The sequence below is a fragment of the Hetaerina americana genome, unplaced genomic scaffold (genome assembly GCF_022747635.1).
Source record: "Hetaerina americana unplaced genomic scaffold, ioHetAmer1.1.p SCAF_3, whole genome shotgun sequence".
NCBI classification, from domain to species: domain Eukaryota; kingdom Metazoa; phylum Arthropoda; class Insecta; order Odonata; family Calopterygidae; genus Hetaerina; species Hetaerina americana.
Window position 1 is genome coordinate 30,819,645 of NW_027286874.1, and position 15,222 is coordinate 30,834,866.

At 34.3% G+C, this 15,222-nt stretch overlaps 2 protein-coding genes across 2 annotated transcripts in view; one reads left to right on the forward strand and one right to left on the reverse strand.

The window, feature by feature from the left end:
• Window positions 1-547: 547 nt before the first annotated feature.
• On the forward strand, window positions 548-6,032 carry LOC139689978 (uncharacterized). The gene is made up of 3 exons (XM_071587136.1): window positions 548-635; window positions 705-886; window positions 5,793-6,032. The coding sequence occupies exons 1-3, from the start codon at window positions 548-550 to the stop codon at window positions 5,970-5,972; spliced, it is 450 nt and encodes a 149-aa protein (XP_071443237.1). The 3' UTR covers window positions 5,973-6,032.
• Window positions 6,033-10,004: 3,972 nt separating this feature from the next.
• kuz (zinc-dependent metalloprotease kuz) overlaps window positions 10,005-15,222 on the reverse strand; it is a 41,064-nt gene continuing 35,846 nt past the window's right edge. The window contains exons 14-15 of the mRNA XM_071587608.1: window positions 14,609-14,795; window positions 10,005-12,611 (exon numbers count right to left, since the gene is read on the reverse strand). Coding sequence (XP_071443709.1) covers window positions 12,505-12,611; window positions 14,609-14,795 — 294 coding nt within the window. The 3' untranslated portion in view covers window positions 10,005-12,504. The remainder of the gene's footprint in view (window positions 12,612-14,608; window positions 14,796-15,222) is intronic.

Consider the following 15,222-nt stretch of genomic DNA (forward strand, 5'->3'; position numbering starts at 1 on the left):
AAAACTACTAACCACAAGTGTACGAACCACATTCGTCCCGACTTACGAGGAGAGTAATTCTCCAAAATAAGATCACTGTTAACCATTATTGATGAAATACTAAATGACCCAGCAAATTGTGAACACATTAATTAAAATTTTAAATAAACACGCAACGGGATGACAGGTGGTCATGGAATATACCATTATTACGTGTTTGCAATACGTTAAGGCGCCTAAACATAGTTTAAATAGTGGGTATTTAGGAGAATACAAGGGATCATAATAGTGTGAGTTCACAAACTTCTGCAGTTTATGAAAGCCATTGGGTCACTGTTCTCCTGAAAAGTTCGTAGGACGGATCCACGCTTTTCCGAAATGCCTATTCCTTTCCAATGCATCTAGTACAACACATCTAACGCCAATACGACGCAATAATAATAATGAAGCTTATTTAATTGGCATTGCTTAACAACGCAACCAAAATTTCGAATCAAAATACAAAGATAATCTAGGTAATTCAGAATTATTGAGAATCAAAATCTGAGGGCTTATCCATATAAACATAATGAAACGAGAAGAGGAGTTGAATTATGATTGTAATTTGTACATACTTATGGTTCAAACAAAATTGCATCAAATAAGAGGACAAAATGGTGAGCAGCAATAGTTTGCCTGTTTTGTTTTTATACTCATATAATTACTTTACCCTACTTCTTTATCAGATAAGGCTCGTGTTATGAAATGGCTCAAGAAACTATCGAGCTGCCAAAGAAATACTGAAGAAATGAAATCTAGAAATGAGCTAATGCATTACTTATTAGAAAATATACGAGAGAGACAATTGAAACCTCCTTTTACAGAAGATCCGCCTCAAGGTCCTTTACCACCGCTTGACGTTCTCTTGGTAATAAAATAAGTTCGATTCGTAATAATATTTAGTTGATAGTAGTAAAAATAGTTCATTGGGTATAAGAGAAGAGAACCGTCTCAAAATAATCTTTTCGTTAGGGTGTGTCGGTCAATCCTGGGACAAGGTTTTCAGACTACTTTCAGAATATTAGAGCATATAGGAGTTCTTACTTGTGCCGCCCAAAAATGGTAGAAAATAAATTCCGGTAAAGATCGCGAACGATCTCTCCTGAACGACTTTTGCGGTTGCTGAATGTAACATGGCGAGGGATATATTTTATAGTGCATTACAATCTTCCAAGGTCGTTTAAATATTATTCATCATTTAAGGAGGTATGAATACGTAAGTAGAGCACAGGGCTATTGATTGGAAAGCTCGGGTTCGATTCCTGAGGATACCTCTGGACGCCTTCAGCTTCACCCAAGTTGTGATTTTTTGGGTACCAGTTCTTCATGGGAAACCACATGTGGTGCAGAGAAAGGAACTGGCCACTCTAAACTGATGTTTGAATTTCACACACTGTTGGGCACAGTATTGGTGAGCTCTACCCTCACATATCAAACCAACCTTCTGGTTGATACCCGTGTTTATATGCATGACTCAAGTCATGGTGTCTGAGAGGAAAAGTATCAGATTGTATATTGATTAAGCAGCTGGTCATTTCTCTTTGAATAAATGAAAGGAATTCCCTGTGGTCATATTAATATGAATGGTGATGAATCATATTTTAAAACAACTATGATTCTCCCCATAACGGATGATTTTATATAAGGAATAACATTGATTGGATGGAAGCTGAGTGAAGGCATAAATGATTTTCATCTATTTGGATACTCTTGAATTTTTTCTGAGGTAAGGAGAGTAATCTTAGAAAACTCATTCACAGTGAAATTTCGTTTTGACATTTTTGACAGACAGTTTTGCGATTTTTTTCCATCCCGTAGGTCATTCTACATGGGCCCTAAGATATTTTAAAAGATTGTCTCATTTATCTGGAGCTCAAATTACAGTACCGTATTTTCCCATCGATAACGCGCACCCAAAACTTTGTAGTCATCATGAATTTGTACAGATACCGCGCGCCCAGGGCTTCATAGTTATCTTGAAGGTGTATAGATGCTGCGTATCTGTATGTGTATGTGTATATATATATATATATATATATATATATATATATATATATATATTAGAATTAATAAGTACTACGTATTAGATTAAATGAAGTATAGAAATTGTTTCCTCTTTTTCTCATGGATTTATGAGATGAACTGTAACAGTAGTAGATCTGTATAAAATAGTATGCAATTAGTAAGATATGCTTCCAGGCTAATTTATTTTTGTGAGACTCTTCTTTAAATTATTCTGTACATAGGTATGTAAATGTTTGAATTTTTTCATCGCATCGTCATTTTTTCGACCATCTGAACATTTTTGTATAGATAACGCGCGCGTTATCGATGGGAAAATACGGTAATTCCATTAACTAAAGGAAGACAGAGCAATAGCATTTAGAGATCCATATCCTGGGAGAAGTATTTCCAGTAATAAATATGGTGACATTTTTCGAATGAGGAATCATGCAGGGGCTTTGTAAATAAATTTCTAGGGAGTTGACCGAAAAGTGATTGGTTCCATAAACGAGGTACCATCGGTAATGTGGCTCACCCTCCAAAAGTGGATCATGCTACAAAACACACATACACGCACTTGTGCACCAATAGGTTGCTCTGAAATAGACCCAAAGTGTTTTGTCATAATATACAGATCAATTACAACTTATTGTTCTGAAATGGCAAAAAGTGCAATAAGATATAAATAAACTTCATATTAACTTATGCTGCATTAAAACCTAAAATATTACTGAGGCAATAGTTGTGAAATTGTTATTTTATTGATAATAGTGCCCCAATTTAAAATCAGGATCAAGAAATTTCAATAAAATTGAAAAATTCCTGAAAAGGGTCTCCTAATTTTGGGAAATTTAATAAAAAATTATGGCTTAAAAAGAAACCATTTATGACTTTAAATGGAAAAGCTTAAACTTTGCAAAATTCCAACTTAATGGCAGTAAGATATCACAAATATGGAAAATTTCAGAGCATTAATTGAACAGCATGACATTTATTTTAACTTTATCATTAAGAAGGCTGCACACACTGAAAAATGCCCATATATGTATGCAACAAAATATTGGAATCGGGGTGAAAGGTGGGAGAAGTTGAAAGGTTAGTCCAGACTGGGTGGAAGAGAAAGGATACAAAGACACTATTGGGAGTGACATATGGAACGCAGGCGGAGGGAGTTGCACGGTAGCCAATGATAGTGAGGAGTAGAGAGGCAGATGTGCAGGGTGAGCATAAATTAAATTATTAAAATAGAAAAGAATGCTGGAGAAGATACACTAATTTAAAATGATGGCTGAGAGGTCATTTTTGTGAAGTATAATATTTATTACACCTAGGATGCTTAGATTTTTGCTTAGTTTTTGGAAGCCGAGCATTTTTGGTCTGGAAGTGGAGTCATGGTAAGATTCATAAAGATGTTCGGTGAAATGGGATGAGGGATGTATGTGAATGAAAGCACACTGATGATTCTCCATCTGGGTACTAAAATGACATCTAGTCCGGCTACAGTATTTTGCATTACTACTTCTGCATAGGAGTGTTTAGACTAATGAACATGAAAAAAGATCTCACTGGATGAGGCTGTTTTACAGGAAAAAACAAAGGTTTGGGCATAGTAATAAAGGTATTTAAGAACATGAGTGTTGTAGTTCAATGGTTATAGGCCCCGGTTCAATTCCAGGATAGGTATCCAGAGAAAACGCCTAATATTACATATTTTCTTCCATTAAATTACCAAATATCAATTTTCTAGGTTCAATCCTGTTCATTATTCCATAAGCCATTACTAATGAGCAAATATGTACACTGAAACTTGCCTCAATGGCCACCTCCTTATGTGGATACCTTTTACTGGAACCAAATGTACCTCAAATATATTCAGTGTAAATGTCCCCAACCCTCACCTTCTTCTGAGGTCATTGCCCCTTTGATTTTTGGCTTGCATTAGCCAGAAATCAGTCATTTTTAAGGGATCAAAGGCCTTTTTCACGTACAACATTAATGTATGCAAGATCCTGCTAAAAGTAACGAAACAGCACTTATATTTTGTCATAATTTCTTAGGAGAAGTCAATCTCACTTCTGTTACTTCTCGCTAAAAAATTCCTTCCTACATAGGTTGTAGCATAAGAGAGGTCCGCTTCAAATAGGAAAGAACCATTTGGCTGCCCAAGGCAAACTGCTAATTTGCCACCCATGAAGAAAGGGATCTCCATAGGGAAGCAAGGCCTTCTAGGTAGGATAATATGGGTGCTAAGGCTTTTTCTTCAATAACAATTGCTTTTGAGAATCCTCCATAATCTGGTTGGCTATTGTCATTTCAATTAATAATTCAGAAAGGATTACCAAACAGTAACCGCATATTTTACACATTACACTAAAAAAAATGAATCTTGTGGGCACAGCACTTATTAGTACATTGATTCTACTCCTTAGTGGCTTCTCTCTGAATTTTGTATTAGACAGTCAGTCAAGTTATAAATGAAGTTTCTTCCAGCAAATACAGTTTAATGAATGAAAATAAAAGCCATATTGCATTAAATCTCGAGGAAAGAAGAACAATGATCCTAGAGAGTATGAAGGGAAACCAGGGTTGAGATTCACTGGAGCTTGAAAATGTGGGAGGGCTCATAAATAGCTACTTAAAAATCAAGAGTGAGATGTTAAAGAAATGATAGGGCAGTGAGAAAGATGAAATCAAAGGGAAGATGAATGCTGAGTATGTGGACAAGATTTTTTATTCCAGGTTTTAAGAGTACAGGCGCTAGTTACCTAACCAGTCAATGGGCCAATTATAAGAAGAAAGCTCATCACACCGAAGGATTAGGATGAAAAAAGTATCCCTTGTCTACAGTAACAAAACACTGTTGAGAATCAATTACTTTGATGATTTATGAGAAGACTGGCAGTTATAATTATGTGAAAGCTATGACTATGTACATTACTTAAAAATTGTGTCAACTATTAAATATTGAAGTTCTGATTTTTCCATAATTTTCCGTCACTTACACAAACTTATAAAATACAAGAAAAATTGAAGATGTGTATGTGCTTAAATTGTTTGTTAATTATATATGGACACAAACTTATTTTTTATAAACGTATTTAGCTCTTCACTTAAGATCTTTTCATTTGTCCTTATTGATTAAAATGAAATCATGTAAAAATGCATCATTTTACATGCCTTATTCTTCACCATATAAGCACATTATCTTTTAAAAATGTTGGAAAAAAATATTAATTTGCCATGTTCGAATGTTTATCTACTAATAAGTATTTCATTAAAAACAAAATTGGTAACAGATTTTGCCAATAAAAATGGTGTTTGAGAATAATATATTTTAGATAGGCCATTCACAAATAACCACATTAGTTATTCAAGGTCATTCATTTCATAGATTCATTCTCCTTCCTAAATCTCTATCAAAATATCACCTCCTGTCCCATGTACCACTATTTTTTTAAATCCATGGTGCCCACTTGATCAAGGTTTCACTATACCTAAGTAATATTTGTATTGAAATATCCATGACTTCACATAGGGTACATTTTAGTAAATACATAAAAACAATATATTATTACATATTGAAATCAACTGCTTTTACTTGAAATTTCTTTCTACATTTAATGCATATATTGAAGCTTGAGAGTGGTGAAAGACTTTACCAAAACCCCTTAAATTAAGGGCCCACCTTGGATTTATTACAAAAGCAAAAGAATAAAAACTACATTTTTCTATGGTAAAATAGTGCAAATTTGGCATTTATTTTGAATTAGGATAAGAAGTCTGAACATTATCCTGCCACGGACACATGCCCAGATAGAGGAAATGCAACAGGAGCAATGCAACCACTAATTTATAACTTTTCACCTGATGGAGGTGCATTTCTGGCCGCTCAGCCAGTTCCAAGATGTGGAGCATTCTGCTACTTGGCTGTAATCAGCAGAGAAAAATAATAATCTAGAAGTGACATTTACTTAGCATGTACGACATTACATCTATGTAGATTGATTCAATTGATTTAGACCCAATGTCAAGTATAATAAAGAGCTAACAACAGGTTTAATTTTTAAAATGAGCAGTATTGATTTTCATTTCATATATTACCAAATTTTATAATTGGGGATTCTCACGGTATGTTCAAGACAAACTACTTGCATTGAAGAACCTTGGAGGTGAATTTTGGAGGAAAAATACTGGTTGGTGAGAATGCATATATTATAGTGAATGGAATTGCAACTCTACAATCAAAGAAGTTCTTCTAATGAAGGCTTCTTAGGAAGTATCTACCTTACAAGTATGCCTCAAACCTATGACTTTACCATGGAAAATAAAATGAGTGATGCAACAATTTCAGAGCGTAAAAATCATTCGCCTTGACTGGGACTCGAACCCAGATCCCTCAATATCCGGTCGAGTGCTTTAGCCACTTAAGCTACCGAGGCGTCCTCTTAAACTCTGAAATTTTGGGGCTTTTAAAGGAACTAGATGTTATGACGAAATACCGTACATACAATGTCACATGCATTCGTAGTCGTGCGCGAGGCGCCACTGTCCACGAGGTTAAAAGCCAACTTTAAACACGTATGGTGTTTTCCCTTTGACAAATTCCGAAGAAACTGCGGGAGATGCCGCAACAGTAACTTTTAACGGAGTCATCCGCCGTCAAACGGAATCATCTCTGAAATTGTTGCATTAAAATGCACATTAGCGGATGACTCCGTTAAAAGTTACTGTTGCGGCATCTCCCGCAGTTTCTTCGGAAAATGAGTGATACTTAATACATGACGATTTATACCTAGAAAACAAAATTAATTAAGGACTCGATTGCTTTGCATTTTTTATCTCATAAGCAGTTGGATTGTAAGGCATGACATTATACCCACATCATTACTCAACAGTGAATTTAGTTTTCATTCAGAATTCTTATTGGCTTCATCTGTAACAAGCCTAAAAAATAGATTTGACCAGTAATACTTCTGGGGTAGATTTTGGTCTCACTTACGCTGTTAACATTGGTGTGTGATGATTTTGATGGTTACATGAGATTCGAAAAAAGAATATAAGCAGGAATAATCAAAATGAAATAATGCACATGCAGGGTATGACTTCATATAAGAATGAAAGGAAATTGATGACACTAAAAAAGTTGTAAATAGTGGAGAAATGTAATTTATGATAATGCAAACATGGGTTTTCCTGTATATCACTCTTGAATAAAGTGAATGCATATGAGATTAGCATCATTCCTGTGAGATAAGAATATCCTTTAACATAAGAGTTAGCTACTTGTGGTTTTAATAATGAAGAAAGACAAGCCAGGGCAAGGTAGATCCTCAAAGCCATGCAACAATTTCACCAGATAAACAGCTACATACTACCTGCAGGAACAAAAAAGTTAAGGTTATGACTTAAAATTGCCAGTGAAAAAACAGACTGGTCACAAACATGAAGCATTTGAATATACAATAGGTAACTACATATATATGATAGAAATGGGTTTTTTTTAAGGGATTTTGATAACGCAGGTCAAAAGATTGTCATGCACACCATATAAGAATAGTTTAGAGGAGTAGCACAAAACAATGTACTAAAGAATCTTAAGTTCTACGCTACCTCAAAGATTGGTTAAAAGTCATTCATAATTAAAAATTACATGTGATTCAGAAGTACAATGTCATAAGTTAACACATACACAATCTTCGAAGGTTCCTCAAAAATGTTATTAATACCTTTGCAATTTGTATAAAAGAATAATAAATGATAGCAGCAATAAAGCTGTTTCAACAAACATATTAAAACATTTATAAAATTTAAAATATGCATAACAGATAAGGAATGAAATATGTATTTATACAGGTATTATCAGCATGTTTAGATCACTTGAAACATTACAATTTTTTTGCTTATTTGAATAAGGCAGAGGAGAAAAGGAGAACACTAATTTACTTACTTTATGGAAAGTACATAGATGCAATGCACCATATCCATCCTCATGAGTGCTTCTAAGAATTCCAGTGAGTAATGGCATTCCTGTGGCTTGCCATCTTTTTCATAACTGTCATCACCCCTGACACGAAGAACATGCTGCTGGAGAACCAAAATTATTCCACCAACTATACCACATTAATAGTCCTGAAGGTTGATTTGATTTGTCAGGTGAAAGTAGAGCTCACCAAGTACTAAGCACTATACAGCGCATGAAATTTGCACATCATACTGGGGTCCATTCCTTGCGCCATCTGTGGTTTCCCAGGAAGATATAGTACCCAAATACGTAGTTTGGGTGAACCTGAGGGTGCAGAGAGGCATTACACACAATTGAACCCAGGCCCTCCAGTCAATAGCCCACCACTTAACCCACTGGAATAGTATGACCAATGTGTTTGCCAACTAACTGCACATAGAATGTTTTCTGAGTTAACACCATTGCAAAAGAGCACCTTATCTGAAATTCATTTAACATTCCTTCCGTGTGATGGATAAATTAATTGTTACCTTCTCCAAGCACAAAATCCCGTATTTCTGAAACACTTTTGAAAAGCCACAAGAAGTACCTATTTTCAGGCAGCCGTAAGCCTATTTGTTGTTAAAAAGTCTAAATAAATAAGAAAATATTTAAAGAATCATTTTTAAATTACAATAGTAAGCATACCATTCTTGAAGGCTTACAAACTGGTATGAATTTTGAATAAATAATGCTAGCCATTGTCCTTTTCACTTGCATATCATTTTTAAAAGTAAATAGAAAACATGACGACAGATTTTGGGGATGTAGGTTGAAAGTTATCTAGCTGCATAATTTTTTTCTATGTTCTTTGTAATCCGTGAGAGAGAATTAGATATTTTTAATACACTAATCAAGCAGAGTATTTTTGCTGCAAAAAATATGGTTTTTATAAGTCTGAAGGTGAGGGTTTACATTTCAATCTTTTTCACTGCATGTACCGAGCACACAACCACCTTGGGACAACATACTTGGAGAATAATATTGTAAACATGCAGATGGATTCTTTAGTGCATACATATTTTCTAGATGGCAATAATTACTTTGTTGCTGAATATGCTCAAGTTGAATTGAACACTAACAGTAATTAATAAAGGACAACTGTAAGGACTTCCAGATTCTTTGCAAAATGCTAATTCTAGATTCCACATTGCTGAGTTCTGTAATATTAAATGCCATTTTTAATGTGCAGCCTTATTTTCCATTTTTCTTACTCCCACAAAGGAAGCCTGAGGTTCCTATGTCCAGTCCTAGACAAGAAGATATTACATTCAATGCAAGTACATACAAAACGAGCTATTTCCAAAACTTTTATATGGTTTCATGTAGAACATATATCAATTAGAATTGATTTAATAAAATATAAATAAGTATGTGCCCGCTATTTCTATTTATGTAGACATTACATACAAATGCATTTTAACAAAATGCCCAAACAGTGTCATGGCAAAAGGCATATAATTTTTCTTGGAAAAATATTCTTTCATATTTCCCCAACTCTATCAGTGACTGTGGTTCAGTTAGTAAATAAAATCCATTCCATCTACATGAATGGCTGCCAATCAAAAGCAAACTGCTGTATTTTCTGTTATTTTCTTTAGATAAAAATGAATAAACTACTAGTAGAGTAGTAAACTACTAGACTCCATTATGAAAAACAAACTAATACTGGACTGATCTTTCTAATTAATTGCTCAACAGTTTAAAGATTTACCTGTGAATCAACTCGCAAAATAATGATTAGTTTTTCATGTCTCCAGAATGAATGTTTACGTAAACCCTGATGTGAATGCTGCACACCATGACAGTTCAGGGTCCTGTCCCCTAAATTTCAGCAGAAAAACTGTCATTCAGTCTGCACAAAAATGAAACTCTTTCATGAATAAATTCTGAAAAATTGTCAATGGTAGAACAAATGATAAATAATACAATACCGTTTTAAAGAATACAATGTGACCATATTTGAAAACATATGCATTTATTTAATAAATCTTTTATACACATTAAGTTATCACATATGGTACACAAAAGCATAATAAAGTGATTAATAATAATGTATCTAAAAAGTTGAATGAGAGATCTAACTTAATACTTGCCAAAACATTTCAATATTACTTTAGATAAGTATTTTGAAATGGAAACATGCAAAACATTACTCATATTTATAATTTTATAAACAGTCCATCAACAAATCTCCTAGTATAATGAGTAAAAAGATTCATTAATGATTGATAATTCACTTATTCATAAAAAAAGGACACTTTGGTGTGGCAACATGCTGGCAGCTGGCACTCATTCACTACAAGTGATGACTTTGCATTATAGAAAAACCTACAAAAGTTTCAGTTTCTTTGCCATTCAGCCATCATTGCATTAAAAAAATCAAATCAAGATTACTTTTCCTCCTTCAAAGGTCTTCTGTTACAAAATGCACACAAATCAATATGAATTGAATACATCTTGGTAAATGACAGCTATCCCATTTTACACAACAACGACTTCACTTGACACCAGGGAGTAATAACTTTCAAGTTACTATGAATGGAAAATGATGTCTCTATTTTATCGAAAGCTATGGAAGTTCCTCAAATACAGGAAACATTAGAATGAACATATACAAAACAATTTATCCATATTTACAATTTTTCATGTTAAAAATTACCTCTAAATCATTTGCACCAAACTTTCATGCCACATTCTGACTACTGATTTTCATAAAATTTCTTCACTTATTCTTTGTAACCCTTATTTCTAATTTTGCAAAATGTATTCCATCTGCTCGATTCCACAGACACACACTAAGTCCAATAAGCATTCAGTTACCATCCTAATAAATTTTTGAACACTATCACATTTCTTGAGTATGAAGCATGCTTTCTAAATTTTAATGCACACTTTTTTAAAGAGAGTCCATTATTGGTCCTTTTTTGTCACATGTAGGGAGACACCTAGATGTCACTGTGAGCAAATATTGTGAACAGAAATGTAAAGCAATTATGAGGCAATTTCATAAATATATATATTTATATATATTTCATAGATCATGTGAAAAAGACCTTCAGTTATATTACACATTTTGCAATTAAATTGAGTTTGACTTTTAGCAATCATAAATATACCACAGAGGACAAGTATGACATAACCTGAAATAAAATGGAACAACCATTTATGAAATTGATGTCCCATTTTTCCATTAGGGTAAACTAATTATTTGGTAACAATCACTGACATTCAGATACACATAAATAATCATGCAACAGAAACAAAATTTACAATAAAGAAAAATGCAATATTAAAGAATTATAGCTCACCTGATATGGGGTAAATTAATAAAATGACACCCATGAAATAGGAAGCTCTGTAAAATTGACTCCTTCCTTCAAAAAGTCATGTCATGAAAACTTCAGAAAACTAAAAATGCATAATTTGACTAAAATAAAAAATGCCAGTGAATTTCTTTAGTCAACTTCCACTTACATTAACACAATAATGCATTAATTTTATGAATGAATATCATCATAAAATAAAGCCTTAGTTTTGGGACAAGGTTTTGGTTCATTCATTCATGGGTCAATAAAACCTCAATTTAAAATAGATTATCATCAACTTTTCACCAGCTTTGAAGTCTGCGTGTTAAAAAGCAAATGAGGGATCTGACTCAAAAAGTGTAAGAAAAATGCAGTTCCCAAATTGTCGGGAAATTTAAAAAAATTGCAAGAGCAGAGAACTCTATTTACGTATTTTCACTCAGCATAAAAGTTCTATAACTAATAAATAAGGGACTTATATAAAAATACACAATAAGTATGAAATATTTCTTTTCAGACACATTACTGACCATAATGATTTGATAAAAAAAAGAATTTGAATCCATTTTCAAAATGGAGGAGTAATTGTATTAAATTATTCGGAAGTGAGCTAATATATATCAATGTCTGTCAAAGACAAGCAATACCACAACATCTCAATATGAAAAACAGAGTTAGGTGAGCAAATATACGGAGATCATTCCAAGTGGATTAGGAGTAATTGTTCACCACCATAATTATGACCTTAACATGACTGTTGCCAAGAATGTCCAACCCTGTCATGCCCGACATTTGCTTCCACCATGAGATTCACACTTGCCAAGCACCTCTTTCACTTACTTAAAACACTAGAAGGAGCACACCAGTTTTGTCCTCGCCTTTCTTCCCATTCCCACACACGGATGATGGAATACCGACATACCTAGCACCAGGTTCCTTCACAACACTTTGTCTAAGAAGGAAGCACTTGGTGGCACCACCACCAAATACTCTGCCTTGCTGTGCCACAGCCACTGCTGGTATCGGCTGATGAAAAATGTGATTGCCAAGTTGCCTTGAATGGGAAAGGAACGGTGTCCTAAGGCGAGGAGAGGGACACACACTACCTAGAGCTTGCTGTGCTTCCTCGGCATCTGGCCCTGCTGTTCCACTGCCCATACCATTACTGAACCGTCAGACTTTGTGATGCCTCATCTCAAAAGCATTGCCTCGTCCACCATAAGCCCCTGCATATAATTCTGGATGGCTGGTACGAGCATGGCTGGCAGGTGGGGCTGAGGCTACATCAGAGACAAACATAACATGGATTATGAAAAAGATAATACTTGCATCATTTAAGAATTTCCAAGAGATTCATGAAGAGAAATGGTCTGAGCATATGTACCAGATCTAACAAAAATTAAATGCATACATATTTGCAATTACATATAAATATTTTATTTTCTACCAACAAACACCATGAATCATGCCTGTCATCCTAAATTTAAATCAGCACTGAACAATGAGAACACATACTCTTCTGGTGATCCTCAGGATGAGAATTGGTCATATGCTAAGAAGAAATTTGCAATAAAGCATCCAAAATTGTATTGAAAATGTCTAATGTGCCTGCATAATGCTCCGGTACAGTAATGACTTCTGAACAAAGGAACAGCATTTAACCCTCCTTGATTTCATTAATAATATTTACAGTAAACTTCCAATTACCCATGCTAATGGATGCATGAGGGAGCACATTCAATCAAATATCACGGATAACTGCCATAGCAGAAAATATGGCTGTGATGAAAACAGATATATACGTACTCTCCTTTTTCATTCCCTTAAATTAATTCATGTTTTTTAGCAATGGAAAGTGCATGTTTTCCATTATTAAGCCACTTTTATAAGGGTAGAATTATAGTTTTACAAGATCATGGAACTATCATCAACTGAATGGCAGAGAGTATTTCCCTCAAAAGCTACACAAATTATCCAGGCAGGAAAAAAACAAATGACAGGCAAAGGATGACTATTTACAAAGGATCGCTGACTCATATTCATCATTAGACACCAAATATAATAATGCTTTTGTAGATAGTAAATGACTTATTTGTTGCATAGTAAAGCTAAGTATTTCCTCACCTCAAAGGAGAATATGCTATTCTCTGGGCTAATGAATATGAGGGAAATGATAATGGGAAAGTAGAGATAGTACAACAATGTTTTAATTAAAACGTTTAACAATTACTGTTCACAACTTTTTATTTTGAGAAATTAAAAACTTAGGAGAAATCTCAGAGATATGATATTAATAAATATCAAAGTATTTATGTGTCTTCATGATTGCAATTTTATCAAAGTTTCAAGGTAAAAGGAAATTAATACCACAGATAATTCACACTCATATAATCAAGAATTGACAGTACTTATTTACTTCCACTTATTCTTCACAAGTCTACTTTAAGATATAAACTCCTTGCCCCTTGACAGAATTGGGTTTGATTATCAAAACTACATGCCAATTGACAAGTACTCTGAAAAGTCTTAAATTCAGCAAAAAACATTCAAATTTGCAAGGTGTGTAATGTAGGCCAGTGATATGTGCTCTGGCATTTATTATCACTATTACACTTTTGTGTGGGTACATTACAAGGGCCCTGAAACTGATCTTAAAAAATATAAAGTCTGAAAATCACTTACAAGAAAATCATCTCTCAACAACTAGATGCCCGAGGAATAAAATTTTTTTTTAAGAGAACTCACAAACATACAGATAGGAGAGTAAAAATAAAGCAAAACTCTTAATACAAAAAAATATTCTAAAAACAAAAATTTAAGCCTATATTGTTAGGTAAAGCATGAATCACTGCAACGATTTGTACCATCTCATTGCAGTTTCCCTTAACGGAAGATCAAGTACATCAAGAGCTGCGAAAAAGAACTGGTGTTCCGGTGAAAATAAGTAGCATCTGTCAAAGTGATGGATGAAGAACTTTCCAGAGTAAAATGAGTCAAATACCAATATTTCAGGGTTTTAACAGTTGCCAGGTTGGATTATATGCCATGACTAGAGGTTATGCAAATAAATTAATAAAAATGACAAAAAAAAATCATAGAAGCAATTGTCATAAACCATGTTGGAGCTAAAAATGAAATACGAAAATAGGAAATTTGGTAATAGAAGATGGTCATGGGAAACTTGGATCTTTGATAGTTGGTAGTTAACTGAGAAACATCTTAAAGTCTCTTCCAGACCTCGGTGTGACAGTGTGACCAACTGGATGGGGGTACATACCTCTGGGAGCATAGCACTGCCCCCTACCATCACCATAACCGTGGGCTGGTCCCCTACTTGTTCCAGGATGCATAGGGCCTCCTCCTCTAGGACCGCTGGGAACAGGACCTCGACCAACTCCTGCAGCACTTCGTCCTCCCCTGCCACCCCCAGCAGCCATACCATGGCCTCCACCATGAGGACCCCTCTGAAGAATAGGTTTATGTAACAGAGACCTCATAAGTTTACATGAGATGAAAATTCATACGAATAAATAGAGTAAAAACAAAATATAACAGTCTAACAGCCAACCTGGCAATTTTGTACAAAATTAAGAAGTTACACTTGACATTCAAAGGGTTAATATTATTAAATACATCAAACATAAATACAATCAGAATAATGATTAGGGCCAAGGATTGATGGCAGTTATAAGTCACATATTTCATCATAAAAAAAAACTAATTTTAGGATAAAACAAAGGAAAATGGCAACACATTTTTATAACCCTCCATTTACTTATATATTGAAGTATTATGGGATCTTGTGGCATTGAAAAAACATATTTTGAACATTAAACAAGGTGAAGTTCCTTGAGAAATCGGATTCAAAGGTTTCTGCCAGGAGTTTGGTAT

What these genes read in the sequence shown, in the direction of transcription:
- LOC139689978 (XM_071587136.1), top strand. Translation starts at nt 548, where the DNA reads ATGAAACGAGAAGAGGAGTTGAATTATGATTGTAATTTGTACATACTT. An exon ending in TCAAATAAGAGGACAAAATG is followed by an intron (nt 636 to 704) that starts GTGAGCAGCAAT and finishes CTTCTTTATCAG; the next exon opens with ATAAGGCTCGTGTTATGAAA. An exon ending in CACCGCTTGACGTTCTCTTG is followed by an intron (nt 887 to 5,792) that starts GTAATAAAATAA and finishes ATTTTGAATTAG; the next exon opens with GATAAGAAGTCTGAACATTA.